A 27,862-nucleotide genomic window follows, 5' to 3' on the forward strand; every position below is an offset into this window, starting at 1 on the left:
CTCCTGGAGGTCACCATTGAGCGCAGTCTTAGCTCTGCTGTGTTCAGGCTCTTTATAATGTCGGTAACAGTTCCGGAGGTTAATATGTAATCTATCTATGAAACATTTCCGAAGGAGACACAGCCTGACTGGACGGAAATGTTTCGAAAATGCCCAGAACCACGTGAGGATATGCATTCAGCACCCTGCCTTGTAGCTTAATGGCCTTGATATTTATGTTTATTTATCATATGTTTAGGTTTGGAAATTGAAAATGGCAAAAGCTTTAAATATGGCAAGCCAAATAAACATTCTTGAAATGGGGAAAGAGAGAGAGAGAGAGCTGCAGATTCGTTTTTTATTTAAGCGTAGGAGAAAATAAGTTGAGTCGAGAAAGGGAGGGAGGGAGAAAGAGAGAGAAAGAGAGAGTTAGTTACTTATCTTTTTCATTCTCTTTTTCTGCATTGTGGTGGGATAATCACTCATACTGTTCAGAAATTAGATCAACACTGCCCACAGTGCTCCTTCCCAGCTGTTAAGCTTGAAGCCGCTGGCCTCAATGTGAGCCACTGTTGTTCATGTGAATTCTGCAAAAAGCTAGGCGCACACTGCCGTTCTGGGCGTAGCAGCTCTCCTGCCGCTGGCCTGTATAATGATACAGTGGAATTGAGCTGCCAGCTGTGTACATTTAACAGTTCCTTAGTTTAGCCTGGGCCTTTGTGGGTGCTGTAGGAGGGCTTAACAGTAGCCTGTTTTTTTTTGTTTTTTTCAAAAAAATAAAATACACCATTCAAGTGCTGTCAACTGTCCAACCCCAACTACTTTTACATAGCGTGGCTTCTGTCGCCTGACACCCGATTCTTGACGCTGTCCGCCATCTGTCCTGGCAGAAAAGCAGGTGCATTGCATGCGAGTGGCCTCACCTTGCGCCCTGAAGAGACATACTGTAGCTGACCCCGACTACCTTTTAGGCTAATTACTGTAGATTGAGCTGGGCCCCGTGGGCGTTCAGCAAATTACACACAAAACTGGGAGAGAGTGAGAGACCTAAAGGTTCTTGAGAGAGAGAGGGAGAGGGAGAGAGAGAATTGTATTTGTTGTTGTATTAGATATTGTTTTGTTGTACTCAGGGTATTCTAGCTGCCAACTGTGGAATGCTAGTTCGTAAGTTGATGTAGTCTTCAAGGGTTCCAATTGTATCTGTATGGTCACGCTAGGACTCGGAACCATACTGTCCTCTCAGGTCCTCTTCACACTTGTTCCTGTGTTCGACCTGCACTTCATTGTACGTCGCTCTGGATAAGAGCATCTGCTAAATGCCTGTAATGTAATGTAATGTAATGTAATACAATGTAAAGAGAATACCTAAAGATCAGACCGAAAGATTCTTAGCAGAGAGAGAGAGAGCGAGAGCGAGAGAGAGGTATTAACTGTTACCTGAGAGGGGGCGGTGACCTCCCTGTGTTTCAGAAGATTAGGTTTGCTCCCCAGCGAGCTTTTAGCCTACCCTCCATCTGTCAGGCTCCTGGCTAACTGACCATGGTGGAGGAAGAGGTGTGTGTGGGGTGCGTGTGTGTGTGTGTGTGTGTGTGTGTGTGTGTGTGTGTGTGTGTGTGTGGGGGCCGACTGGAGAGTGGGGCTCGCTCCACTGCCGGTGGGTTCATAGGTCTCTGCGTGGGACACACCCTTACCTGGGCCGCAGGTGTTGCGTCATCAGCTTTACAGCTGGTTAATGGCTTGTTAATAGAGAAAGAGAGGCGGGGGGCGGTTGAGAGGTGAGGAGGTGAGGCTAGAGCTCTCTGACTTTGACAGAAATGTGTGTGATGGTCACCCTGGTTAGTTGTGGTGGGTCAGACATTGCTGACCCTGCTCCTACTGGTGTGTTGTGTTGGATTGCAATGTGCGGTGTGGGCCCTGCCATGTGTGTGAGCTCTATTCAAACTCCAAAATGCACTGTTTGGACAAGAGGGGAAGCTCGATCTTTCCTGCAAAAGACTGTTTGTTTTTGTTTTAACTTGCACCCAATGGCTCACAATGAAGTTTGTCACCTGACAAAACTCTCATTACATCTTTTAAATGAGCATTCTTATAATGCATCTATGGATGTTTTTTCGGGGGAGTGGAGGGGGGGAGGGGGGATGTGTAGAGTGATTAAAGTCAAATGGTGGTGGTGGTTTTGAGAGAAGTGTTTAAAGCCCAGTAGTGTTATATAATGTCTCAGAACGGATGCACATTTAAAAATCTAAGAGACTAACTCTCAGGAGGTGGGGTCTGGGTGACAGCTGATAGATGGCGTTCTGGGTTTTTAACTCACGGTTTCAAGCCCCCGTTTCACAGCCTGTAAAAAAAAAAAAATTAGATATGGTTCGAGTGATGTGATTCAGAGAATTCATGTTTCCTTGTGTTAGAACCACGCAGTTTATGTACACACTCTCAACACCACACGCACTCGACATGGAAGGCGGAGCTAGAAAATGTTCAAGGTCCGCAGTCATCAAAAGGCTGAATATTAGCCAATTATTAAAGAAAAAACCAGAACAACCCCCTCTCTGAGAAGTGCAGGTTGGCACTGGTTGGGAAGAGTGGTTTTGCATTTCCTATCGTCGTGCTCAGCTTAAGCCATACAAGAGCATTGGTGATTAATGGGGAGGTTGTAGGCTACACTGCTGCAGACTCAGACCAGGGGGAACGGAGAACTGTAGAGAAGCACTGCGGTTCAGCTCACACAAGGCTGTTAACTGCCTTAACTGCATTAACTCTCCTGCTTAAATCAGCGGGAAAACACAACGTTTGGCTGTGCGAGGAGAGCGTGGCTCAGGGGGACGTTGTGGAAGATGTGCAGTGCGTGTTTTGTCTAGTCAGGTCCTCCTGGTTAATGAAAAAACAAATCTAACTGGTTCATGAACACTAACCACAGCCTGCAAAGTGAAATCCAGCTATGGCCAGCTTGAAATAGCAGTTATCAGCTGTTTCAAAACATATATCTTGAACTGGTGAAACCATGTTGAGTATGTAGCTGTTTCAAAACCTAGCAGGGATGCCTACAAATATGGTACAATACAAACACATAGTGCTGTGTATTTGGCAATGTGACTGACATGTTAGGCGTTTGTTATAGGCGTAGTAAGGTAGTCTGAACATGGTGGGCGATGTCGCACTCAGCTCAGGCCTATGACTGCCTCAGCCCATTGGCCAGGTTTGTGTTTCCGGCTGCAGAGTTTCTTTTTTCTGCCTATGGTTAACACACGCAAGCAGCTGACTGCACCCTGGAAATGTTCACAGCAACAGTTTCTCAAGGCTGACTGTTATGGCCACGTCACAAGTCTTTGGCCTTGTTATTTCAGGAGTATAACCTGGGAGTTGGAAGTGGCAGGATCAATTAGCAACAAATAAACATAACAGTAAAAATGTCTACACAACATGCCTGTTATGCTTGTTGCATAAGTTTAAAGGCTACAGCTGGAAATATACTGAATCAATTCAGGTTAAGTCAACTGCTCAGTGGTGCTGCAGCCCTGAGAATCAGCCTACAGCCCTGAGAGTCAGCCCTACAACCCTGATAGTCAGTCCTACAACCCTGATAGTCAGTCCTACAACCTTGACAATCAGCCCTACAACCCTGACAATCATCCCTACAACCCTGACAATCAGCCCTACAACCCTGAGAATCAGTTCTACAACCCTGAGAATCAGCCCTACAACCCTGAGAATCATCCCTACAACCCTGAGAATCAGCCCTACAACCCTGATAGTCAGTCCTACAACCTTGACAATCATCCCTACAACCCTGACAATCAGCCCTACAACCCTGAGAATCAATTCTACAACCCTGAGAATTAGCCCTACAACCCTGAGAATCAGCCCTACAACCCTGTCAGTCAGCCCTACAACCATGATTCCGATGGCTGTTGGAAGTGGCAGTTTGAGAAAAGAAAACGCATCTGTGTTTGCAGGCCATTCAAGCCTTTCTATTGCACAGCAGGGGCTGTCAAATCACGGTCCTGAGGGCCAAGAACTGTTGATGTTGACCCTTCCATCTGGACGTGAGGTGTGAAAACACTCCAATCAGTAGCAATCATTGTTCAGTTAATTACCTGGGGGAAAAAAATGCCAGGGCTGGATTTGGATTCAAGGGGCAGGTTTAAACTCTTTGCTTTAACCTTTACTACTCAATGACCCAACCTTCCCTTGGGACATTGGGAGGCGGTAAGGTTTTATTCTGCCCTTTTAACATGACAATGGAGGGGCTAGGCACTATCCTGGACATTGACTCATTTAGGTAATTGGGAACATTTTGAGCAAGGTCCCTTGTTCATCAGGTTTTTCTGTAATCAATGCACGTGCCATCTGGAGAATTCAAGCCTGATTTGAGTGTTTGAATTTGCATGCTTAACTCTCTTATGGGAATAAGCCAATATATATATATATATTTTAATCTTGTGCTTTACAGTATGTGGCTTCTTCTGACCTGTTCAATGTGCTGATCAACCTGTGTGGAATTTCAATTGTGTGCTTGTTCCTGTGGTTTTGGATGTGTGCTCTTGGAACCTAAATTTCTCTCCCTCTCCTCCCTCTCCTCTCTCTCCTCTTTTCTTTTTTCTCTCTCTCAAATGGAGCTTTATTGGCTTAACTAATACAATGTAGTAAACTATTTTACAGTCATTAATAAAAACAATAAAGAACAATAATGAAATAAAACCTATCTGTCTCTCCCTCTCCCTCTCTCTCTCCCTCCCTCTCTCCCCCTCCCCTCCTCTCTCCATCTCCCTCTCCCTCGCTCCCTCTCTCCCCCTCCCCTCCTCTCTCCCTCTCCCTCTCCCTCCCTCCTCTCTCTCCCTCCCCTCCTCTCTCCCCCTCCCCTCCTCCCTCCCTCCTCTCTCCCCCTCCCCTCCTCCCTCCCTCCCTCTCTCCCCCTCCCCTCCTCTCTCCCTCTCCCTCTCCCTGCCTCCTCTCTCCCCCTCCCCTCCTCTCTCCCTCCTCCCTCCCTCCTCTCTCTCCCTCCCCTCCTCTCTCCCTCTCCCTCCCTCCTCTCTCTCCCTCCCCTCCTCCCTCCCTCTCTCAGGTGGAGTTCTCGTACCCGTCCCTGCTCCCGGATGAGAGTCATGACAGCAGCTCTCTGCCGGAGGAGTGGAAGTACCTGCCTTTCCTGGCCCTGCCCGACGGAGCCCACAACTACCAGGAGGGTACGGGCCCCCACTGTGTGTGTGTGTGTGTGTGTGAGTGTGTGTGTGTGTGTGTGTGTGACTGTGTGTTTGGGTGTGTGTGTGTGTGTGTGTGTGTGTGTGTGTCTGTGTCTGTGTCTGTGTGTGTGTGTGTGTGTGTGTGTCTGTGTGTGTGTGTGTGTGTGTGTGAGAGTGTGTGTGTGTGTGTGTGTGTGTGTGTGTGTGTGTGTGTGTGTGTGTGCATGCATGTATATGTGTGTGTGCAAGTGTGTGTGCAAGTGCGCATGTATATGTGTGTGTGTCCATAGTCAAACTCTGTTTGTGTGTGTACATTTCTGAAAAAAGAATATCAAGTTCAGCATCAGCATACAGCTACTGAACTTACTTATGTAAATGATGGCTGAAAATTCGTACACAATACCTGGAAACCTTTTCCCTCAACTGTTACTATCCATGTCCAGTTTTAGTTTTTCAGAGAATCTGAGAAAAAACAAAAAACAAAAAAAACACGGATGTACCCTTAAGTCTTAAAGGTTTTACTGCTGTTTATGTGATTCATGGTTATGAGGCACCCTCTCCATTTGAGATGATGAAACAAAGTGGACGAAACAGACTGCACATTTTGGGGCGCGTTATTAATTTCCGCTGCGTAATAAAAAGCCCACGAATCAGGCTGCCCGAGTGAGCACAGTCTGCGGTGCTTTCAGTTACTTCTGTACTTTAATTTAATTTAATTCTTTAATTTCCTCTTCCCTGGAAAGGCCTTGGGCTCAACTGAATCTTTCCGTCTCAAAAAAAAACAAAAAAACAAATGGTTTCCCAGCGTATCGGCGTGCTCTCTGAGCCTGGACATAGAAGTAGTCGTCGACTTACGACCGTTCGCCTTTACGACCGCGACCGCAAAGAAAATATTGATAAAATATGACTTAAAGATGATTATAATATCATTACACGGTATAATATATGTAAGGTAATTATAACATAGGCCAACTTACGGCCAGTTCCACTCACGACCGGTCGGTCGGAACCAATTACGGTCGACGACTACCTGTATGTTCAAATAAAGTGAATGTCTTGGGTTAGATGTTCACGCGACACAAAGCAATGGCAACAACAAGAAAGGAAGAAAAAGAGTCTCCATGTACACTGCAGTGTCGCAGTGACAGGTGACTTAAGCTTCTCTGATAGGCTGCCTCTTTTTTCCCCCCCATCATGCTCCTTGGTACTTTTACATTACATTACATTATTGGCATTTGGCAGATGCTCTTATTCAGAGCGACGTACACGTAGACTCAGGGGCCCAACGACTGTGCGGATCTTATTGTGGCTACACCGGGATTAGAACCACCGACCTTGCGTGTCCCAATCACTTCCCTTAACCACTACACCACAGGCCGCCCTGCACTTAGCCTTTAAGGTAGTCAAAATGCTAGCAGTGCTAGCAGTGCTAGCAGTGTTAACCGTAATACCATTGCCCACCTGTACGTTTAGTTTTTAAAGATCTTTCGGAAAGGTATACGTCTTTGACCGCCGACGTTTTTGCTCTACAGGCAGATGTTAGAGAAACTTTAGAGAAAGTTCATCCGTGCTCGGCGGGGGAGAAGAAGCAGGTGGTTGGTGAAAGTAAATTATTGAGTTATAAATCTCGATTTAACTTCACTGTCAATATTTGCCCTGTGTGGTCCTGCTTTTTAATGTTGGCTCTCCACCACTGGTTTCCACTGGTGGACTCCGACTAGAGAATAGGCTCTGGGGGCGTCCTCCGGACCACTCTTAGACGGAATAGAGGTCTTGTGTTGCAGGCTTCTCTATCACCATCTCCCAGGGGTGCAGTGTCATCAAACTACTGTTGCAATTATAGTGCTGAAGGGGAAGCCTGTTTAGTGTGTGTATGCGCGTATGTGTGTGTGTTCGCGTGTGTGTGTGTGGCTGGTTTGAGGGGGCGGGGGGGGGGGCGGTGTAGCATTTGTTGTGATCAAGTGCACAAGCAGTCATTGTGACATTCACTCAGTCATTGTGACTCTGTGGTTCTGGAATTGAATCGCCATGACTACAATCGAAGGTTCCACACGGCATTTGCCTGTAGTTGCCGGGCGCTGACGTCATCTCCATCCTTGTTCGTCTCTGAGAATGCGTAATGGGAAATGGTGTGGGGGTGGACTAGGATGTGCGTATGTTTCCAAAAACAACTAAAAAACCATACTGTACCACAGACTGTGTTGATTAACCACATGGTCAGTTCCTCATTGTGAACATTGGTCACATTTCGGAATCATTCCTGTGTGATGCATCTTATACATATTCATGCAGTGGTGTGGCTGCAAATATCTTTGAACATTTTAGGCTAATTTTATACATATTGCTTATAAATAGCCCTTCTGTACCTTATTCTATTCTCTATGCCTGGAACTACCAAGTTGGTCTTGATGAAATTGTCTACTAAGAGATTGCAATATAGTGTAATGCAATATTTGTCTAATAATGTCCAGCATTTACCCTACCTAATCTAATGCACCTCCTTTTGAATCTCTCATTGACAGACACAGTGTACTTTCACCTCCCTCCCCTGCCCGGGGGCCTGAAATGTGTGTATGGCGTTTCCTGCTACAGACAGATCGAGTCCAAGGTAAGCACTTTCTCCCTGGATATGACACACATCTGGTGCATTCTGGGTATTAGTCCTGAGGGTCATTGCTTATCATGTGATTCCTGCTGTAACCTCGGGGCCAGGAAGGGGGCTTCCGCCCTGAAGTCTGAGCTCCGATACATGGGACAGGATGTGAGGTCATCAGTCAGGTGCTGATGCGATGGGACAGGATGTGATGTCATCAGTGTGATGCTTGTTTGTTAAATATCAGGGCCAGCTCAAATCCTGGTATTCTATCATGTTCATGGATTAATCAACTAGTGTTGGCATTTCAGGCTGCTAAGACCACTCCGGTCTGCCGGCTCTGGTCGCCTTATGGTTCCCTCACTACGAGCACCTGGCGGTCGAGCTGCACGTTCATGCCTGTTTTCCATTCTGGTTCCTCAGTGGTGGAATGACTTGCCAGCAGAATCCCTCCCCCTATTTCGACGCAGACTAAAAACACACCTTTTCAAACTGTACCTTAGTCGTACCTCCTGAATCCCCCCCCCCCCCCTTTCCGATATCCCTATCCCTCTTGTCTTACCAAAGAAAAAAGAAAAGAAAAAAATAGAATTGCACTTGACTGTATGTTTAGAACAGCACTTCATGTGTATTTTACTAGCTATGGATGTGTTGCTTTAACTTGTGGAAGAACTTATGCACTTGTAAGTCGCTTTGGGTTAAAAGCCAAATGACTAAAATGTAAATGCAAACGTCACATGACACGCGTTTGTTCTCAGGCCCTGAAGGTTCGCCAGGCCGACGTCACCAGGGAGACGGTGCAGAAGAGCGTCTGCGTCCTCAGCCGAGTGGTGAGTCACATGACTGCCGCACGATCGTGTCCATTTTCAGTTTACAATTAAAAGAATTTTCCTTTTAAAATCACATTAAACGCACCCAATCACCCAACCGTATTTCATGACAGTTAACATGAATTACAGTTTAAAATTCATAAATAAGTGAAGCCAGTTGCAGACTATGTGGGTGTTGAGGTGCGGGTGGGGTTTAGCGTTTGTAGTTTTATGGTACAGGCAGGGTGTGGGTTTTGGAGGAGGGGCGGGGTTTTAGGGTACAGTGAGGGTATGGGTGGGGGTTTGGGGGTTGTGAGTTTTGGGTACTGTGAGACTGTGAGGAGGGGTGGGGTTTTAGGGTACAGTGTGAGGGGGAGTGGGGGTGGGCGTAAGCGTTTAAACTGCACCTCCAGTTGTTCATGTCGAGATTGGCCCACTTTTCACGCCTCTTGCCGTTTTAACATGCGTGTCAAATGCGCAGGTTGAGATTAATTGTGAAAGTCGGCCTGTGTTTGAGTGTCCGTGTGTCCCTTTCCCCCAGCCCCTGTACGGCCTACTCCAGGCCAAGTTACAGCTCATCACACACGCCTACTTTGAGGAAAAAGATTTCTCTCAGATATCCATTTTGAAGGTAAGCATTCTTAAATTGGCGTTTCACTTGATCCCTTAAAAAAAAAGAGAGAGACCATGGGAGACCTGCGAGCTTCACTCCTGGTCCTGGAGAGTCGCAGGGTGTGCTGGGGTCCTCACTCCTGGTCCTGGAGAGCCGCAGGGTGTGCTGGGGTCCTCACTCCTAGTCCTGGAGAGCCGCAGGGTGTGCTGGGGTCCTCACTCCTGGTCCGGGAGAGCCGCAGGGTGTGCTGGTTTTTGTTGTTGTATATCAGCAACCAATTCAGACCTGAGAAACCAGGTGAGTGAAGGTAACGGTATAATCGACTGCTTTCATTGATCGGTGAAGAGTAACAAGGAGAACCTGCAGCTCTGTGGCTCTCCAGGGCCTGGAGTGATGGCTGCTGCCTTGGGCCTTTGGTAGAAATGATGTTTGTAGAGCTCATATCTCTAGGTGTCCCCTGGTGTGTGTATAACCGGGACTGTGTTTGCCAAATGTTCACACTAACAGTGACAATATGAAAATTTACAAGCAAATATGTTTGTTTTTTAAAATTGTAGAACAAACAATAAAATGTATAAAGATTGATTACTTGAGTTTTGATACTTTATCAAGCTGTGGAATTGTAGTTTTTTCCCTTGTGTTGAATGAAAGGTGATGACAAATTTCGCACTTAAAGCGGACAATCACAATTTGGACAATCGAGTCGATTACAGTCTAATTATATTCTCTTAGTTTCTTTGTTGAGCACAAAAATGAAGATCTGTTGAAAGTTAAATCGCTCTCTCTGTCCCTCCCTCCCTCAGGAGCTGTATGAACACATGAACGGGTCTCTGAGAGGGACGGCACTTGAGGGGTCACAAGTCTACCTGGGTGAGGCACTCCCACACTCCTCTCTGTCTGTGTTTGGCACAAGAGAACCCACAATCCACTCTGTCTGTGTTTGGCACAAGACGACCCACAATCCTCTCTGTCTGTGTTTGGCACAAGAGAACCCACAATCCTCTCTGTCTGTGTTTGGTACAAGATCATCCACAATCCTCTCTGTCTGTGTTTGGCACAAGACGACCCACAATCCTCTCTGTCTGTGTTTGGCACAAGACGACCCACAATCCGCTCTGTCTGTGTTTGGTACAAGATCATCCACAATCCTCTCTGACTGGCACAAGACGACCCACAATCCTCTCTGTCTATGTCTGGCACAAGATAGCCCACAATTCTCTCTGTCTGTGTCTGGCACAAGAGAGCCCACAACCTTCTGTCTGGAACAAGAGAACACCGCTCTGAGTTCACGGTCAGTCTGCAGTACATGAGTCGTGCTGGGGCGGCCTGTAGCGTAGTGGTTGAGGTAAATGACTGGGACCCGCAAGGTCGGTGGTTCTAATGCCGGTGTAGCCACAATAAGAGCCGCACAGGGCCCTTGAGCAAGGCTCTTAACACTGCATTGCTCCAGGGGAGGATTGTCTTCTACTTAGTCTAATCAACTGTACGTCGCTCTGGATAAGAGCGTCTGCCAAATGCCGATAATTTAATTTAATAATGGGACAAACCCATTCCCCCTGAGTTCTGAGACGTCCTTTCAGCGAAATGTTTGTCCGCTTTTTCGGTCCCGTTCATTTGCGCTAAGAGCTACGGCTTGAATTTGTTCCAAAATGAATTTGATTGCAACAGAGTTGAGTCATGGTGGCTGAATGTGTGATGACTAGCTTTCCGCTGTGAGACGAGGTCACGTGAGGTTGCTTTATGGTCCCTAACTCCAGCATAATTTCATCAATATTGTGCGGTGAAAGTCAATATAAAAATCCTTTCTGAAATATATTGCCCCCCGTTCCTGCCTCGCTTTGTGTTACCGCAGTAGCGTAGCGTTGCAGCTCAGCCTGCTCTATAAGCCTCTGTGAGTATTCTGCGTACCTTTGTCAATGGGATCCCCCTCAATCTCAACAAATCAATAATGAGCCATTCGTCGTTTACCACGGGGGAAAAACGAATCCAGCCTCGGAGGGCCAGCGTGCCTGTGGATCTCTGTTCCCCCCCCCCCCCGATTACCCTGGCTTAGTTTTCATAATTGCTGTGCGCAGGAAAGCTGAGTCGCCGCAGTATCATGGAACAGCGAAACATTTTGTGCACATTTTCAGATGAGTATACCGATGCAGTCCGCGGCTGCGGCTCTTCATTAGGTCATTAAGAGACCGGAGCTGGCCCGACCAGCCCTTGCTGTGCGCCCTGTTTTACAGTGAAACTGTAGAAATACCAGTGAGGTGAACGGGCTGAATTGTGAATTAATTCAGTGCTTTGTGCACAGACCTGTTTGCGCTGTGGCCATGTGACTGGTGTTGTCGGTATCAGGTGTGAATTGTTTAATTGCAATCCCGTTGAGCAGGTAAAGCCTGACTCTCCAGGCGTGGCGTGTCATGTGACCTGAGCTTTGATTTGAAGGAACATCCTGACATCCCCCCCCCCACCCCAAACATGTGACTTTTCTGATGTATTCTGGGATTTCACAAACAAGCCAGTAGCCTGCATCTACCCAGGCCTGCTTCACACTGGAGTTTCCACTGGTTCACTGAAACAAATGTGGTCTCAGTGTCTCTTAATTTGTTTTTGTTAAACTTCTCTCTTCGCCCTGAACCCCTGCTGTTGCAGTCATGTGATCCCAGACTGCTGTAAACAACCCCCCCCCCCCCTCCCCCACCACCACCACAATCATGTGATCTCCGGCTGCCTGCCTCCCAGGCTTAAGGCAGTGAGCGCTGTTTCACTGTAAACACAGAAACACAGGCATTCAGCATTCATGTACTGGGTAGGTTTGTGCAAGGCCTATCACAATGTCTCTATTGGGGTTAGAATCCAGGGCGAGTCCCTCGAGTGATATCAGCTAAGCTGTTACATTTGTATGGGGAAACGCATACAAGACCAACACTAATCCAGCTTTCATGCTACAGAAGAGAGCTATAAGAATTGTAAAGAGAGCTGATTATTATGAACTAACCCACAAGTTATTTATTAACTCTTACGCTTTAAAATATTTTCATCTACTTGCTCTTAAAACTGCACAGATAACGCAGTTATACAAAATAATATGCTTCCTAACTGTATTCAGAGGCTGTTTGAAATTAGAGAGAGCCAGTATGAATGTAGGGGAGTAGGTATGTAGGTATGTGTAAGGGTAAGGACAAATATAAAGAATAGATGTATGTCTAACGTGTAGTACACTTTGCAAATATAAAAAAGTTTATAAAAATAATGTGTTAAAACAAATATAAAACTGAGGTATGATTATTATTGTGTATGAAACGTTTTGAACTTTTGTTTTTGTTTCTATTATGTTTTGTTATTGTATAGACTAAACCTAGTAGTGAAAGGGTTGAATATGTGAATATGTTATGTAAAAAGGGTAGGTGTAATAAGCTAAAGCTTCAGCCTACACCTTTTCGGTCAACATTGTTATTCATTACTTCTATGTGCATTCATTCTGTAAAAATTGATAATAAGGACGGAAATAAATAACTACTACTACTACTACAACTGTTAGAGGTTAACGTGTTTGTCTCCGTAGGTCTGTCCCCGAGAGACTTAATTCTGCACTTTCGGCACAAGGTAAAGTCTGAACAACAACAAACAAACCAGAATGGGTAAAACTACCCTGTTCCCGCTCTCGGCTCAATGACCCCAATACTATGCATTTAGATACAGAATGTATTTATTTTTAAATGTGGACATACATACGTACATACACACACACACACACGTGTGCCCAATCACACACACACACCTATTCACTGTGCTTGTCTGTCTGTCCGCAGGTCCTTATTCTGTTCAAATTGATCCTCCTGGAGAAAAAGGTGATGCAGCTATTTATTGATCTGTATTTAATTATTAACATTTCTACTTATGTGCAATAGCCTGTTCTGGAGTGAGTTCTATAATGCATATTAATATATTAACTCACAATTATTAAAGGCATTATTCATCTCATTAAAAAAAAAGTTTTATGTGTTATATTTTTTATTTATTTTATTTATATGTATTGCCCATTACTTTCCACAGTGTGTCTAATCAACAGAAATCTATAGAAATGTTATTCAGCGTAGGTTGTGTACTGCTCACAGAACTGTGTTCAAATTAGCTTGCATTATGTATCTTTTTTTGTGTATTTTTATAGTATGCATGTGTTGCTTATTAGTTTCCACAGTGAGTCTAATGGACTAAAGTCTCTACTGTGGGAAGATGCTTTCCTCGACAGGTTGTGTGTGGGGTCCTGTGTGTTAGCGCTGTCAGAATGAGGGTCCTGTCCTGGTTTCTGTTCTTTAGGTTCTATTCTGGGTTTCTGTTCCTTTAGGTTCTCTTCTACGTGGCTCCGGTTAACAGACTCGTGGGCACGCTGATGACTGTCTTATCACTTTTTCCCGGTAAGAATAAGGTCGTTGTTTTTTGGTCGTATGGATTTGAACGAAGGATACATTTATCCTTTATCGCTCTAGTGCTACATTTATCTCTAAACTGTGATCATTTACGGCTGTTTCAGAGTTACAGTCGCTCCCGGTTAGGGGCTTGCCAGAGATACAAACCAGCAGCAGCAAATGATATATTTGAGAAACAGTGTTGTGTTCCAAATGGAGATAAAATAGTTCTGCTCCAATATGCAGGCCAAAAGACATTTATTTATTTGGGAAACACTGCAGTGCACTGGGGGGTTGAAATGGACAGGGGTAAGCTGCAAACCCCCCCCAGATACTCAGGTAGTGTACTTCCTAAAATGATTGGTATTTTTCTGTGTTTTTCCTGCGACCAGGCGTTCCAGTTCAGCACCATTTATTATTTACAACACTGCGTATGAAGTCTTTTATGAAGCCCTTGGATAAAAACCCTTCATGAAACGCTGTGATCGTCCTTAAAAGCCCTTTCATAAACACCCTTCTTAGAGCCCGCCGGCGTGGTTATCTCACCGCGCTCTCTGCCGCCCCCTGCAGGAATGATCGAGCACGGCCTGGCCGACTCGTCCCACTACAGGCCCAAAAACAGCACGTCCGAGGACGTGACCCTGGTCCCGGGGATCCCCCCCGGCGCGGAGGAGTTTGTCTCCGTGTCGGTCACGGACATCGCCAACGCCACGCGCGAGCTGGTGGGCGAGGCCTCGGGGCCGGGGGCGGAGCCGGGGGCGGAGCCCGGCGAGGGAAGCCCCGCCCAGGAACACCGCGTCGTCGGGACCCCGCCCTCGGCGGGCGACGGCCAGCACCTGAAGCCCCCCGCCCGCGCCTCCCCCGAGTCCTCCGAGAGCGAGTGGGAGACGCTGGACCCCAGCGTGCTGGACGACCCGGGGGCCCCGCCCGAGCTCCCCGAAACCTTCGACCCCGAGCCGGGCCTGCCCATCACCGTCCAGCCCCAGTCATCCAGCAGCCCCGCCTCCCTCACCCCCGGCCTGCTCTCCGGCCTGGAGGAGGACCAGTACGGCCTGCCCCTGGCCATCTTCACCAAGGTCAGTGCAGCCTGGCTGTCTTCACCCGGGTCAGTGCAGCCTGGCCGTCTTCACCCAGGTCTGTGCAGCCTGGCTGTCTTCACCCAGGTCAGTGCAGCCTGGCTGTCTTCACCCAGGTCTGTGTGTGCCACAGGCCAAACGCCCATGAACTGCTCCTTCAGGTGGTGTGTTCAGTCAAACCTGAATTTAATCCACATTCACGTGCCAATTTCAATCGAACCTGAGTTCAGTGCACGTAAATATGAATTCAAATGACTTATTAAATCGAAAGTGAGTTCATTGTGCTCATACGCATATACACACTCGTATGCCACATTTACTCAAACCCAAGGTGGTACGGCACGTGAATTCACATAGTACAAATGGAAAATATTAGAATTTGACTGAGAGACGGGCAGACAGATTAAGCTCTGTGTGTTTTATGGAAGGGGAAAGTCCAGTCTGTGGTTTCTCATTGTTTAACTCCTGGAGTCTGTGGGTTTATGGCTGTGTGATGCATTTCTTACAACAAACCACCAGCACCACAGGTGGAAGTCCAGGGGCCAGAAAGTGTTTCTTCCCCCCAGAAACTCAGCCAGTTGATTTCACTAATTAGTTCTGTCTGAAGACTTGAACTAATGAGCAAATCCATATGTTTAGAACAAAATACTTTTATTCATTGTGCTTGTCAAAGTACTTTTAATTTCTTAACCTGGATTTTCCATCTCTGATATCCCACTTTATCGTCGGTCTCTAACAGCTTAATTTACATTTCAGCTTTTATGAGACCGTTATCAAATCTCTTCCTTGCTCAATGGCTGTGCCCCGCCTAGTGTGGTCAAACCTGCAACCTCTAAGCCACAAGCCCGGTTCCCTAGCCACTGTACTACACCGCTTTACTCTCCTGTCTTCATGTCCACCTCACCTTCATCTAATTCCTCCCATCAGGTTGAGCCCTATGCCCCGACCCACTTAGCCTAAGACCTGCGTTCAAATGGCATTCACTTTAGATTCAAATGCTTTTATGCATTTGACCGAGTTTACCTGGTGTGTTGGACCAAATGAAATGATCCCAAAAAGTGTAAACCCCGATTTTTGCTCAAAATCGAATAGAGTGCAGCAAAGTATTTGAATGTTCGAATGCGATTTGAACCCAAATCTGCAAACCGTAGCTTCATCCCTCGGTGAGATGTATGTGGTTGCTGTGGGCTGACGTTGCCTTGACGACGTGTGTTGCCAGGGTTACCTCTGCCTGCCCTACATGGCCCTGCAGCAGCACCACCTGCTGTCCGACGTGACGGTGCGCGGCTTCGTTGCCGGGGCGACCAACATCCTCTTCCGCCAGCAGAGGCACCTGAGCGACGCCATCGTGGAGGTGAGCCCCGGACGTTACCTGTGTTTACCTGTGTTTGCCTGTGTCTGCCTGTGTTTACCTGTGTTTGCCTGTGTTTGCCTGGGTTTACCTGTGTTTACCTGTGTTTGCCTGGGTTTACCTGTGTCTGCCTGGGTTTACCTGTGTTTGCCTGTGTTTACCTGTGTTTGCCTGTGTTTGCCTGGGTTTACCTGTGTTTGCCTGTGTTTACCTGTGTTTGCCTGGGTTTACCTGTGTTTGCCTGGGTTTACCTGTGTTTGCCTGTGTTTGCCTGGGTTTACCTGTGTTTGCCTGGGTTTACCTGTGTTTGCCTGTGTTTGCCTGTGTTTGCCTGTGTTTGCCTGTGTTTACCTGTGTTTGCCTGTGTTTGCCTGGGTTTACCTGGGTTTACCTGTGTTTACCTGTGTCTGCCTGTGTTTGCCTGGGTTTACCTGTGTTTGCCTGTGTTTGCCTGGGTTTACCTGTGTTTACCTGGGTTTGCCTGTGTTTGCCTGTGTTTGCCTGGGTTTGCCTGTGTGAGTACCAGGAAACCCCCCCCCCCCCATTACATTACATTACATTACATTAATGGCATCTTATCCACAGCGATGTACAGTTGATTAGACTAAGCAGGAGACAATCCTCCCCTGCAGCAATGCAGGGTTAAGGGCCTTGCTGTGCGGATCTTACAGCGGTCACACCGGGGATCGAACCAGCGACCTTTGCAGCCCCCAGTCATTTACCTTAACGAGGCTACAGGCCCTCCCCGTTCTCCCACACTCCTTTCACTACTACAAACGGCGGTGTCCTCACTTCACTTCAAGTCCTTGTAGCGTAGCCACGGTAACGTGCTGCTTGAGAGCCGAGTGAACGTATCGGCCCTGTAAGACTGTACCCGTTTGGGTGGTGCTGCTGTAACTGGACCGGTGACTTGTGTCCCGAACAGCGTGGCTGTGCGGAGAGAGGCCCAGTAGTATCAGTTTGGGCTCGTGAGTCACATGTCCCGCGTGTTCTTGTACTCCACCAGTCTGATGTGCCAGTTTGCCTGTCTTGTGTCTTTCTGCGTGTGTCAGAATCCCTGACTCTCCGAGTACGGGTGTGTGTGTGTCAGTCACTGTCTCCCTGCTTCTGTCTCATTCCGAGTGTGTATGTGTGTATCTGTGTTTGTGTGTCAGAGTTGCCCTGAGTCACTGTTTCCTTCTCATCCCGAGTGTGTGTGTGTGGCCGACTTTTTAAATGCTTCTGCGCATCTGTGGCTGTGTCTCAATACGAGTCGGTGTCTCTGTGTTTCTATGGTTTTGTCTCCATCGGCGTTTCAGTGACTCTGTGTTTCTATGGTTTTCTTCCCATCAGCGACTGTGTCAGTTTGTCAGTAGTGGTCTCCTAACCTCCCTAACCTCTCCTTGGTGTGTATGTGTATGCGTGTATGCGTGTGTATGTGTATGTGTATGTGTATGTGTTTGTATGTATGCATGTCTGTGTCTGTCTGTGTGTGTATGTCTGTGTGTGTGTGTGTGTGTATGCGTGTGTGTGTGCGCGCAGGTGGAGGAGGGGCGGATCCAGATCCAGGACCCTGAGCTGCGGAAGCTGTTGAGCCTGACCACGGCGGACCTGCGCTTCGCGGACTACCTGCTCAAACACGTGACGGAGAACCGCCAGGACGTCTTCCTGGACGGGACGGGCTGGGAGGGCGGCGACGAGTGGATCCGGGCGCAGTTCGGCCTCTACGTGCACTCCCTGCTGTCCTCCACTCTGCAGCAAGGTACGCACCCCGGGGCAGGGGGGGCGCTCCATTTCGCTTCAGTTTAACTGAAGATGAATCACATGCATTATCACATTCATTGAGAAATGCAGAATCAGGTGCAGAATCCAGGTCCAGAAAGTTAAAGTCCTCTCCAGTGTTTTGATCCAGTCCCCAGGATTTGATAATTTAGTCCAGTTCTTCAGCCAGGTGGCCGAACTAGTTGGTGAAATCAGCTGGCCGAGACACATGGCAGGACTTTCCACCTCAAAGAAAATATCATTTTGAGGAGTTTGTTAGGAAGTTACTTCCCAAACTCACGGAGTTGTTATCAAACTCACCAGCCTTGACAGACACAGCAACAACTTGATGATTCCATATTGGAACATGGGGATGACTAAACGGTTTCACAGACCCAACCAATCAGAGTGTCAGGCAGTCTGCTGCTGACCAATTGGAGCGCACAGCTGACTTCTCAAGCAGGGTGCCGCCTTATCCAGCAACCATCAGCACCTCAGAACACTAAGAGCCTTTTCTTTCTTTTTTTTTTTCCTTGACAAAAACCCCTACACTTTAAAGACCAGATGACACTTCTGTCTGGATGAGGAGTAACCTGATAGAAGCCCCTTCAATAATGAATACATTTAAGCCTGGGTTTCAGCGTCTCCCCTGTCTAACAAAGCCTCTCAATAATTCATTAATTTTCGTGTGTCAGTTAAATGGCTGGTTAGAGGCCTGTTTAGTGGCCTAGTTTGGCCTGGTGCAACTGGGCAGAGCTCTTAACTCTCAGGATGATCACTGTCACGCTGTCGTCCTGGGCTTGGACAACTGAGGTTTCTTTAAAAAAATGCGAATGACCTTTGACCTTTGACCCCTCGCAGATAACGAGAAGCTTCTGGCTGACTATGGCGCCCCGTTCATCTCGGCCTGGAAGATCACCCACAATTACAGAGTGTGGCACAGCAACAAGCATCCGGCCATGACCGAGGTCACGCCAGGGTGGGTGTCTGGGAAATGTAGTTTCCTGCCATAGAAATAAACATTTGCTGTCACAATATTGTAATGATTTACAACAGGCCTGCCTGACCCTGCTCCTGGAGATCTATGGACCCTGTAGGTTTTCACAGCAACCATAACAAGGAAACACTTCATTCACCAGCTAGAAATCTCCTTGAGATGCTGCTTTGTAGAATAAGATGTGCCAAATTAAGATTGAAATGACAATCTGCAGGACGGCAGATCTCCAGGAACTGGAGTTGGGCAGCCATAATTTACAATTAGAGATGCAAATGAGGGGGTTGATAACCGACTTATTTTCTGTTCCAGACATCCATTCCAAGGGCAGTACAGTGTAGCAGATGTAAAACTAAGATTGTCACAGTGAGTATTAATCTTACTTGTAATCACATTAAACGTCTTATTACTTTTACTTTTCATTCCGTCAAATCGAAATGTCTTGCGCTGCACCCGGAAATCCCTGGGGTTTTTTTAAAGCGTCGGAGCTGTACAAAAACAAGCGGAATGCCTCCCTCTTGTGGTCGCATGAGGAATTGCTACATTAGGAGGGGATACTTTGTTCTGGGACAGTAAACATTTAGACTTCACGGGTTTTAAGATGGAGAGTGTGCTTATTTTATATGCGAATATCTGATTGAAGCCACGTCGTGTGATATTTTAGCGAGGTTAGCGGAAAGGGTGGTTGACTGTTTTGCGGACCTTTTCGGCAGTTACCGCCGTTTATTTTTGGACTGCCTGGGAACTGGCTTTCAGGGGTGTTCATTCACCCGCCGGTGTGGCGTTCAGACGAGAGACCTGCTCCCCGCTCACTCTGAGTTGCGGTACCCTGTCTCTGATTGGTTTTCTAAAAGACACATTGTGAGTCTAACGTGTATTTTGCCTATACTTATTCCAGCCAATCACAGGAGCAAATCTGTCAGCAAAGATGTGTTAGAAACGTGTGATGTAGGGGCAGCATGTAGCCTAGTGGCTAAGGTACATGACTGGGACCTGGATGTTGGTAGTTCAAGCCCCAGCGTAGACACAATAAGATCAGTGCAGCTATGGGGCCCTTGAGCAAGGTCCTTAACCCCACATAGCTCCAGGGGCGATTGTCCCCTGCTTAGTCTAATCAACCTTAAGTCGCTTTGGGTAAAAGCTAAAATAACTTATGTTTAAAGAGGTGGCCATTAAAGACTGCAATCGATATTAAACGACAGGTCACTTCACAGCAAAGCTGAATCTTCAGCCTGGTCTTTGCTTGAAAACGTTGAGCATGGGCCTCTTATCGGACGCCTGGCTTGGGCTGGGGTTCCCCGGAGAAACAGGCTGCCCCCTGTCATACTGACGGACGTTTTTAAGGAACTTTAAAATAACATTTTAAATAGAAACACACGTTCGCTCTGTAAAATGCATAACGGGTATGGAACTTTAAAAGGGTAAAAAAGGAAAATCTAAGCGTTTCCAAAGAATGCTAAAGATTATAAATATGTTCAGAATGTAGAATGTGCGAATGAAATCCATATTTTTTCCTCCGGTCACTAATCGTTGTGTTAAAAAAAAGCTGCTTCAGAAATCCTAAATGCCATACCGTTCCCTGTGTGATTGTATTGAAGAAGTGGTTTAATATGTATGGATGTAATATACTCGCACGATTATTTTTGTGCCATGATCCCTTGTCACACAGTGAGGAGGCAGAAGCCCCATCTGAGTAGCCTGCCTGTTAATTATAGGAGGGTTGTTTTTTTTTTTTCATTCTTAAAAAACAACATTGGCTTGTTGGGGTAGGGTTCCTTTCCAGGAAACGCAGAGGAAATGTAATATGGCGCGTGGTAAAGCACCCCGTCGCGGACACGGCATCTCGAGTTACGCGCTACATATTTACGCCACGCGCATCCCGCCCCTGTGCTTATCTATTGATAGCTCTCTGGTGAGAACATGGCCGACGCTCCCGCGGATGTATCGTGTCACACCTCTGCTCTGTTTCTCTGCTCTGTTTCGCCGCTCCGCCTGCCCAGTCGAGCGTGGCGCTGCAACACGGCCGCTAAACCAGCCATGCCTGTGACTGTTATTATTTTTGTCAGTTACTTAACGGTATGGTTACAATTATACGATATAGATTTAAACGTACTATATACGGGTACTTGTATATAATGCTTGCATATATTGTAGTACAGCTCAAAGTGCTTTCTGCATATTGAGCAATGGAGCAATTGGCAATGGAGGCAAAAAAAACGAAAGACTCTGAACTTGGGAATGAGGAGGTACCGCTAATTGTTAACGCTAATTGTGCACGTATATTGGCACAGATATAGGCTGATGGTCAAACTGCTCCATAGTTTTTGTTGGATGTGGAAGGACCTCAGGGCTGGCTGCACTGTGTCTGTTAACCACTAGAGGGGGGGGGGAGGTGTGTGTGAGCCATCCTGTGTGGTACTGTGCCGTTCTGTGCCATGCTGTGTATTGTGTATGCTCTGTGTATGCTCTGTGTGTGCGTGTATGTGTGACACACCGCAAAGCACACCTCATTCAACAGCTTGAGATTTTGAGCTGTTAATTAGTTAGATTCAGGTGTGCCAAATTAGCATCGAACTGAAACTGAAACTGGAACAGGGCTGGTTAGCGTGGCCCTATGTCGTCGGTACCGAATATTGTCATCTAAATTAATCTCTGTGTTACCCGGGGTTGGATTGATGTGTCCCTTATTTTCAGGATGTTTTTGGTTCGGTAGGACAGGCTGCTGGGTGCTGCGGTTTTGGGGCGAAACGGCACTGATGTCAGCATAGCAAACCAGCCTGTCACTCAAAATGATTGAAGGAAGGCAGGAGCCAATGAGCAGGAGGGAGGGTAGTTTCTTCAGGCAGCAGCAGGGTTTAGGGGGAGTCTGGATGAAACATGTCTGTGATCGACATGTGAATTGGGGGGTCCGGGGGACGTTACCAAGGATACGCGCACGGTGTAACGGATGCAAAAGAGTGAGAGGGCGACCGATACAAAGCCTCCTCAGTGTGGAAACGTTCTGGTGAGAGGTTCTTCCGCCCCCCCCCCCCTCCCACACACACACACACACCCCATGGTCCTGCAACTGTGCTGGTCTGAGGGGTGAGAAGTGAACCCTGGCAGAACCGTCTGACAGTGCAGTATTCAATAAGCTCAAAGCTGTGTGTGTGTGTGTGTGTGTACAGGAACAAAGCCCCATCTCAGAACTCGACCTGGCCAGGACCCCTGGACACACACACACACACACACACACACACCTCCGCGGAGGTCAACTGACCGGCCGATACGCTGCGGCTCCTTTCTTTCGCCTGATTGGTCGGCCTGTCGGCCAATTACCTGGTCCGGCTCGGCCCCACTTCCTGGAACTGAAAGTGTTTTTTGTTTCTTCCGTCAGTCAGTGACAGAGGAAGCTCTTTCTTTCAGGAGCCTGTTTAGGTGCGGGGGTGGGGGGTGGGGGGGGGTGGAGGAGGGGGTTGTGGGATTGGGGTCTTCCCCTTGGCCCGCTCCTGTGTGGCGCCACCAGTGGGTGTCGTTTGTCCAAATACGTTCTGACCCCTCTCTCCTTTCACACAAAAAAATGCTCATGACTTCCTGATATAATACAGTATGTGAGCAATACATTTGTTTGTTGACGTCATCACAAAAAGCGCTTCTATGTACACAAACTCACATGCAGAGACACACACACACGCACACATCCATACATAGACACACAAAAAAACATGCACATACACACACACACACACAGGTAAACATGCAAACGCACACGTGCACAATCACATACACATAAACATACATAGACTCACACACACATACACAGGTACACATGCAAACACACAGACACACTTACACACACACAGGTACACGTGCACAAACACACATAGGCACACACATACAGGCACACAGGTATACATGCAAACACACACGTACACACACACACACACACACACACACACACACACACAGGCACACATAGTATAAAGATTTATTTTAGTTTATTTGATCTCATCAATGGAAGCCCACACTGGACAGGAGTATCAAAACAGAGTCATGTGAGGGTCAGCTGGCGGGGGGGGGGGGTTTATCTACTTTTATTGTGAGCAGCTGAAGAGTTTATTTGGGTCAGGGATTGGGTGGGTGAGCAGGGGGAGGGGGTGCACTGTTGCCAGGGTGCCCTGACTCAAAGTGACCGGATTCGGGAAGTTGGACTCGGAGCGTGGGACTGCTGGTGCGGAGATGGAGGACAGAATTCCCTCTGTGTCCGGACCCCTCGCTGTCCCACGCTAGGCTGCCCCTGATTGGCTCGTTTTGCTGGAGGTTTGGCTGGCTCATTGACACCACTGCAGAGCTGAACCAGGCTGGCTCATTGACACCACTGTAGAGCTGAACCAGGCTGGCTCATTATAGCCCTTTCCCACTGCAGAGCTGAACCAGGCTGGCTCATTGTACCCCTTTCCCACTGCAGAGCTGAACCAGGCTGGCTCATTGACACCACTGCAGAGCTGAACCAGGCTGGCTCATTGACACCACTGTAGAGCTGAACCAGACAGGCTCATTGACACCACTGCAGAGCTGAACCGGGCTGGCTCATTGTACCCCTTTCCCACTGCAGAGCTGAACCAGGCTGGCTCATTATACCCCTTTCCCACTGCAGAGCTGAACCGGGCTGGCTCATTATAGCCCTTTCCCACTGTAGAGCTGAACCAGGCTGGCTCATTATAGCCCTTTCCCACTGTAGAGCTGAACCAGGCTGGCTCATTGTACCCCTTTCCCACTGCAGAGCTGAACCAGGCTGGCTCATTATAGCCCTTTCCCACTGTAGAGCTGAACCAGGCTGGCTCATTATAGCCCTTTCCCACTGCAGAGCTGAACCGGGCTGACTCATTATAGCCCTTTCCCACTGTAGAGCTGAACCAGGCTGGCTCATTATAGCCCTTTCCCACTGTAGAGCTGAACCAGGCTGGCTCATTATAGCCCTTTCCCACTGTAGAGCTGAACCAGGCTGACTCATTATAGCCCTTTCCCACTGTAGAGCTGAACCAGGCTGACTCATTATAGCCCTTTCCCACTGTAGAGCTGAACCAGGCTGGCTCATTATAGCCCTTTCCCACTGTAGAGCTGAACCAGGCTGGCTCATTGTACCCCTTTCCCACTGTAGAGCTGAACCAGGCTGGCTCATTATAGCCCTTTCCCACTGCAGAGCTGAACCAGGCTGGCTCATTATAGCCCTTTCCCACTGTAGAGCTGAACCAGGCTGGCTCATTATAGCCCTTTCCCCCTGTAGAGCTGAACCAGGCTGACTCATTATAGCCCTTTCCCACTGTAGAGCTGAACCAGACTGGCTCATTGTACCCCTTTCCCACTGTAGAGCTAGAACCAAGCTGACTTAAAGAAACTAATTCAGGAAGGCAGGTTGTTGATTTATGTAACCGCTGATATTCTAGGAGTATGTATCACTGTCACTTGTTTTTGTTGACAGGTTTTGAACGAGTCGATGGGGACTCCCGGTGGGGGAGTTTTTACCTCGCCTTTTGCGGCTTCAGGCCTGGTGCCTGCCCAATCTTTCCTCTGCTCTCTTTGTGACAGTTTGACCTGTTAAAAGACAGTTTTGATTTGACTAATTGTACGGCGTCCATTTTGTTCTGTTTCCTTCCTCCAGCTCGGTGCAGAACAGCGAGCGCGGGAAGAAGTTAGGGAATGCCATGATGACCACCAGTCGGAGCGTGGTACAGACCGGGAAGGCCGTCGGTAAGCTTGGGACCCCAGTCTGCCCCAGTGCACCCAAACTGGGTACTGCGGAGGGCTGTGTGTGCGCCGGCCTGAGATCCCCATCATTTACACTCAATGAGCACTTTATTAGGTAGACCTGCTTGTGAATGCAAATATTTAATCAGCCAATCATGTGGCTGCAACTCAATGCATAAAAGCATGCAGATGTGGTGAAGAGGTTCAGCTGTTTTTCAGACCAAATGTCAGAATGGGGAAGAAATGTGATCTAAGTGACTTTGAGCGTGGAATGATTGTTGGTGTCAGGCAGGGTGGTTTGAGCATCTCAGAAACTGCTGAATCTCCTGTGATCTTCATGAACAACAGTCTTTGCCTTCTTAATGAGAGAGGTCAGAGGAGAAGGGCGAGAAGCTGACAGGAAGGTGACAGTAACGCAGATAACCACACATTACAACAGCGGTATGCAGAAGAGCATCTCTGAACACACAACGTATCATACCTCTAAGTGGGTAGGCTGCAGCAGCAGAAGACCAATAAGTCTAAAAAAAGAAGTCTAAAAAATACCTAATAAAGTGCTCACTGAGTGTAATTACTTCAATTATTTGCTGAATTAGGTCTGTAGGTCTGTACATAATGAATATAAATTGAAATGTGTTATTTCTGTTGTCTGAATAAAAAAAAACTGTTGCTTATATTCTGTGCTTTAATGCAGTTAAATGCATACGGCCTAATTAGTCATTGGAATTAATTAAGGCAACATTAATTGGTCGGAATGAAAACCTGTGCGTAAATGGCCCTCCAGGGGAACGAGTTTAGGAGCACTAGTCTAACCGCACCTGCACCTACACCTACACCTACACCTACACCTACACCTACACCTGGGCCTACACGTACACCTGGGCCTACACCTACACCTACACCTACACCTGGGCCTACACCTACACCTACACCTGGGCCTGGGGCCTCCGGCTGCCTCCTCCTCTGGCAGGCCTGGTGCATGTTTCCGTCGTCACATCACATCACATTACATTATTGGCATTTGGCAGATGCTCTTATCCAGAGCGACGTACAGTTGATTAGCCTAAGCAGGAGACAATCCTCCCCTGGAGCAATGCAGGGTTAAGGGCCTTGCTCAAGGGCCCAACGGCCGTGCAGATCTTATTGTGGCTACACCGGGATTAGAACCACCGACCTTGTGGGTCCCAGTCATTCACCTTAACCACTACGCTACAGGCCGCCCACACTGGCTGGGTGAGCCGAGTGGCCCAATGCACTTGCACTGCTTCATCGGCAGCCTAGACCGGTCTGCAGCTGTCATTCATGAGCTTACCGAGAAACGTAGCTACAATATGAACTGCTGAGTGGTTGGCCCAACTAAACGGTCGAGCAGAAGTTGGTGTGAAATCCAGAAGCCATTCTGGATTTCAGGCTTTCAGCAGACGGGACCCCACTGATCTTACAAGCCTCCATGTCTTTATATGTCATAAGTGAAGGAGTGCCATCTCTTCCCGATGGAACGATTTGCCGTGTAGCACATGAGGCCGGCGGCCTGTAGCGTAGTGGTTAAGGTGAATGACTGGGACACGCAAGGTCGGTGGTTCTAATCCCGGTGTGGCCACTATAAGATCCGCACAGCCGTTGGGCCCTTGAGCAAGGCCCTTAACCCTGCATTGCTCCAGGGGAGGATTGTCTCCTGCTTAGTCCAATCAACTGTACGTCGCTCTGGATAAGAGCGTCTGCCAAATGCCGATAAAAAATGAAAAAAATGAGGCAAAGGCGTCCGCTGATGTGTTTGGACAAAAAGGCCTGGGATTTGAATACGGGACATCTCGTCATTCATTGATTTGTGTGTTTAATCTCCCCCCCCAGGCCAGTCGGTCGGCGGAGCCCTGAACAGCGCAAAGTCAGCCATGTCATCCTGGTTCTCCACGCTGGCACAGCCTGCAGCAGTGGGAGGGGTGCCCTGCCCGGAACAGCCCCCGCCCAAATGAGTACTGACCACCCCAGCCCTTCATCACTCCCTCTTCCTCCTCCTCCTCCTCCCACTGCTGGAAACCCACCGCCTGTCAGCCGCACTCTGACGAGGAAGAGGAGGAGGGGCGAACACTAATGTCATACAGGAACACCCCCCCCCCCCCCCTCACCCCGCCCCTAACCTCTTTGCAAAAACTCTAATGGAAGGGGTTTACGCCTTCCTCCTCTCCCTGTTCCTGTTGCCGGGTTACATCGCGTTTTAGCTGCTCTCCGATGCGCTGAAGGAACTGGCGTGCGGAAGAATGAAGTGCGCGTGTCTGCACCTCCCCCTCCTGCCCTGTAGGTGGAGCCCCTGTGCGTCCACGCCCCACCGAGGGCGTGCGGTACCAGGGACGAGCTACGCTAGGCTGAACGCAGTCCTTAGGCGTGCGCCCGTTCTGTGTTCCAGCTCAGCGCCCTTCTGTCCTCTGTAGTTCAGTATTTGGGAACTTACAAATGAGACAAAAAACAAAACGAAAAAAAAACACTATTGTGTTGCTTTAATGATGCAGTGCTCCGTGTAACTTTCTGGAAAGGCTGATGTGTTATCATGGGGGGGTGGGGGGGTGGGGGGGGACAAAGACAGACTGATAGTATCTAGGCCTAGTGCAGTTTCAGAGTCCGTAGAGGATGAGGAACTGACTGCTATTGAATGGGATTCTGTTGTGTGTTTACAAGTTTGGTTTTGTGATTGGATCATATTGCGGGTGGAGCCTATCACAAAACAGTTCATAGAGGAAGCCAACTCTGCTGCAGGAGCTTGTGCGGGCTGGTCTGGGTTCCCCGTTCCCCGTTCCCCGTTCCCCGTTCCCCGTTCCCACCAATACCGAGCGGGGCTGGGGTGGAGCCGGGCCAGGACTCAGTAAAGCAGGAATAAGACCGGTCACCATTGTCACTGACAGTTGTGATGTCACAGTGCAGTGCAGGAATCTTCGGAAGCGAGCATATCCACCAATCGCCGTCGCTGTCGTCCCGTTTGTGGTACCAACATGCCCTGTGATTGGTGGAGCCGCTCTGTGGTTTCTGTGCCGTTGGTGAAAACCACGACACCGGCGTCCTTTTGCCGCCTTATTATCCGCGTTATCACAGTGACCACCGCATGGGAAAGCCTGTTCAGTACTTTGTGACCAAGTTCGCCAAACATGGTGGTTTAGGCACCCCTTCCCTGTCTGCATCGATTACACTGGAAATCCTGAAGCGGGGAAAATATTATACCCAGGGAATAGACACGTTTCATACAAGACACATCTGTAGGTGAAGTTTATTCCAGAATATCTTTTTGTAAATCCACAAGCCCCATTTCTACATAAATGACTTGTATTTTGGGGGTTGGGTTTGCTGCCTGTGATTTGGTTTTGTTGTGCTGTATCATTTTATTATTATTTTTTTACCTCTTTTATGTTTTTGT

The 27,862-nt window shown here is 48.0% G+C and overlaps 1 protein-coding gene across 1 annotated transcript in view; it reads left to right on the forward strand.

Annotated features, from left to right (window-relative positions):
* Window positions 1-27,004, forward strand: part of avl9 (AVL9 homolog (S. cerevisiase)) — a 28,121-nt gene extending 1,117 nt beyond the window's left edge. Inside the window, exons 2-16 of the mRNA XM_061239416.1 lie at window positions 5,042-5,162; window positions 7,682-7,767; window positions 8,511-8,582; window positions 9,103-9,192; window positions 9,978-10,044; window positions 12,728-12,768; window positions 12,975-13,013; window positions 13,511-13,580; window positions 14,142-14,647; window positions 15,867-16,001; window positions 17,520-17,739; window positions 18,600-18,717; window positions 19,045-19,098; window positions 24,374-24,462; window positions 26,311-27,004. Of these exons, the coding sequence (XP_061095400.1) occupies window positions 5,042-5,162; window positions 7,682-7,767; window positions 8,511-8,582; window positions 9,103-9,192; window positions 9,978-10,044; window positions 12,728-12,768; window positions 12,975-13,013; window positions 13,511-13,580; window positions 14,142-14,647; window positions 15,867-16,001; window positions 17,520-17,739; window positions 18,600-18,717; window positions 19,045-19,098; window positions 24,374-24,462; window positions 26,311-26,432 (1,830 nt within the window). The 3' untranslated portion in view covers window positions 26,433-27,004. The remainder of the gene's footprint in view (window positions 1-5,041; window positions 5,163-7,681; window positions 7,768-8,510; window positions 8,583-9,102; window positions 9,193-9,977; window positions 10,045-12,727; window positions 12,769-12,974; window positions 13,014-13,510; window positions 13,581-14,141; window positions 14,648-15,866; window positions 16,002-17,519; window positions 17,740-18,599; window positions 18,718-19,044; window positions 19,099-24,373; window positions 24,463-26,310) is intronic.
* The last annotated feature ends 858 nt before the right edge of the window (window positions 27,005-27,862 follow it).

The sequence above is a fragment of the Conger conger genome, chromosome 4 (genome assembly GCF_963514075.1).
Source record: "Conger conger chromosome 4, fConCon1.1, whole genome shotgun sequence".
In the NCBI taxonomy this organism is placed as follows: Eukaryota; Metazoa; Chordata; class Actinopteri; order Anguilliformes; family Congridae; genus Conger; species Conger conger.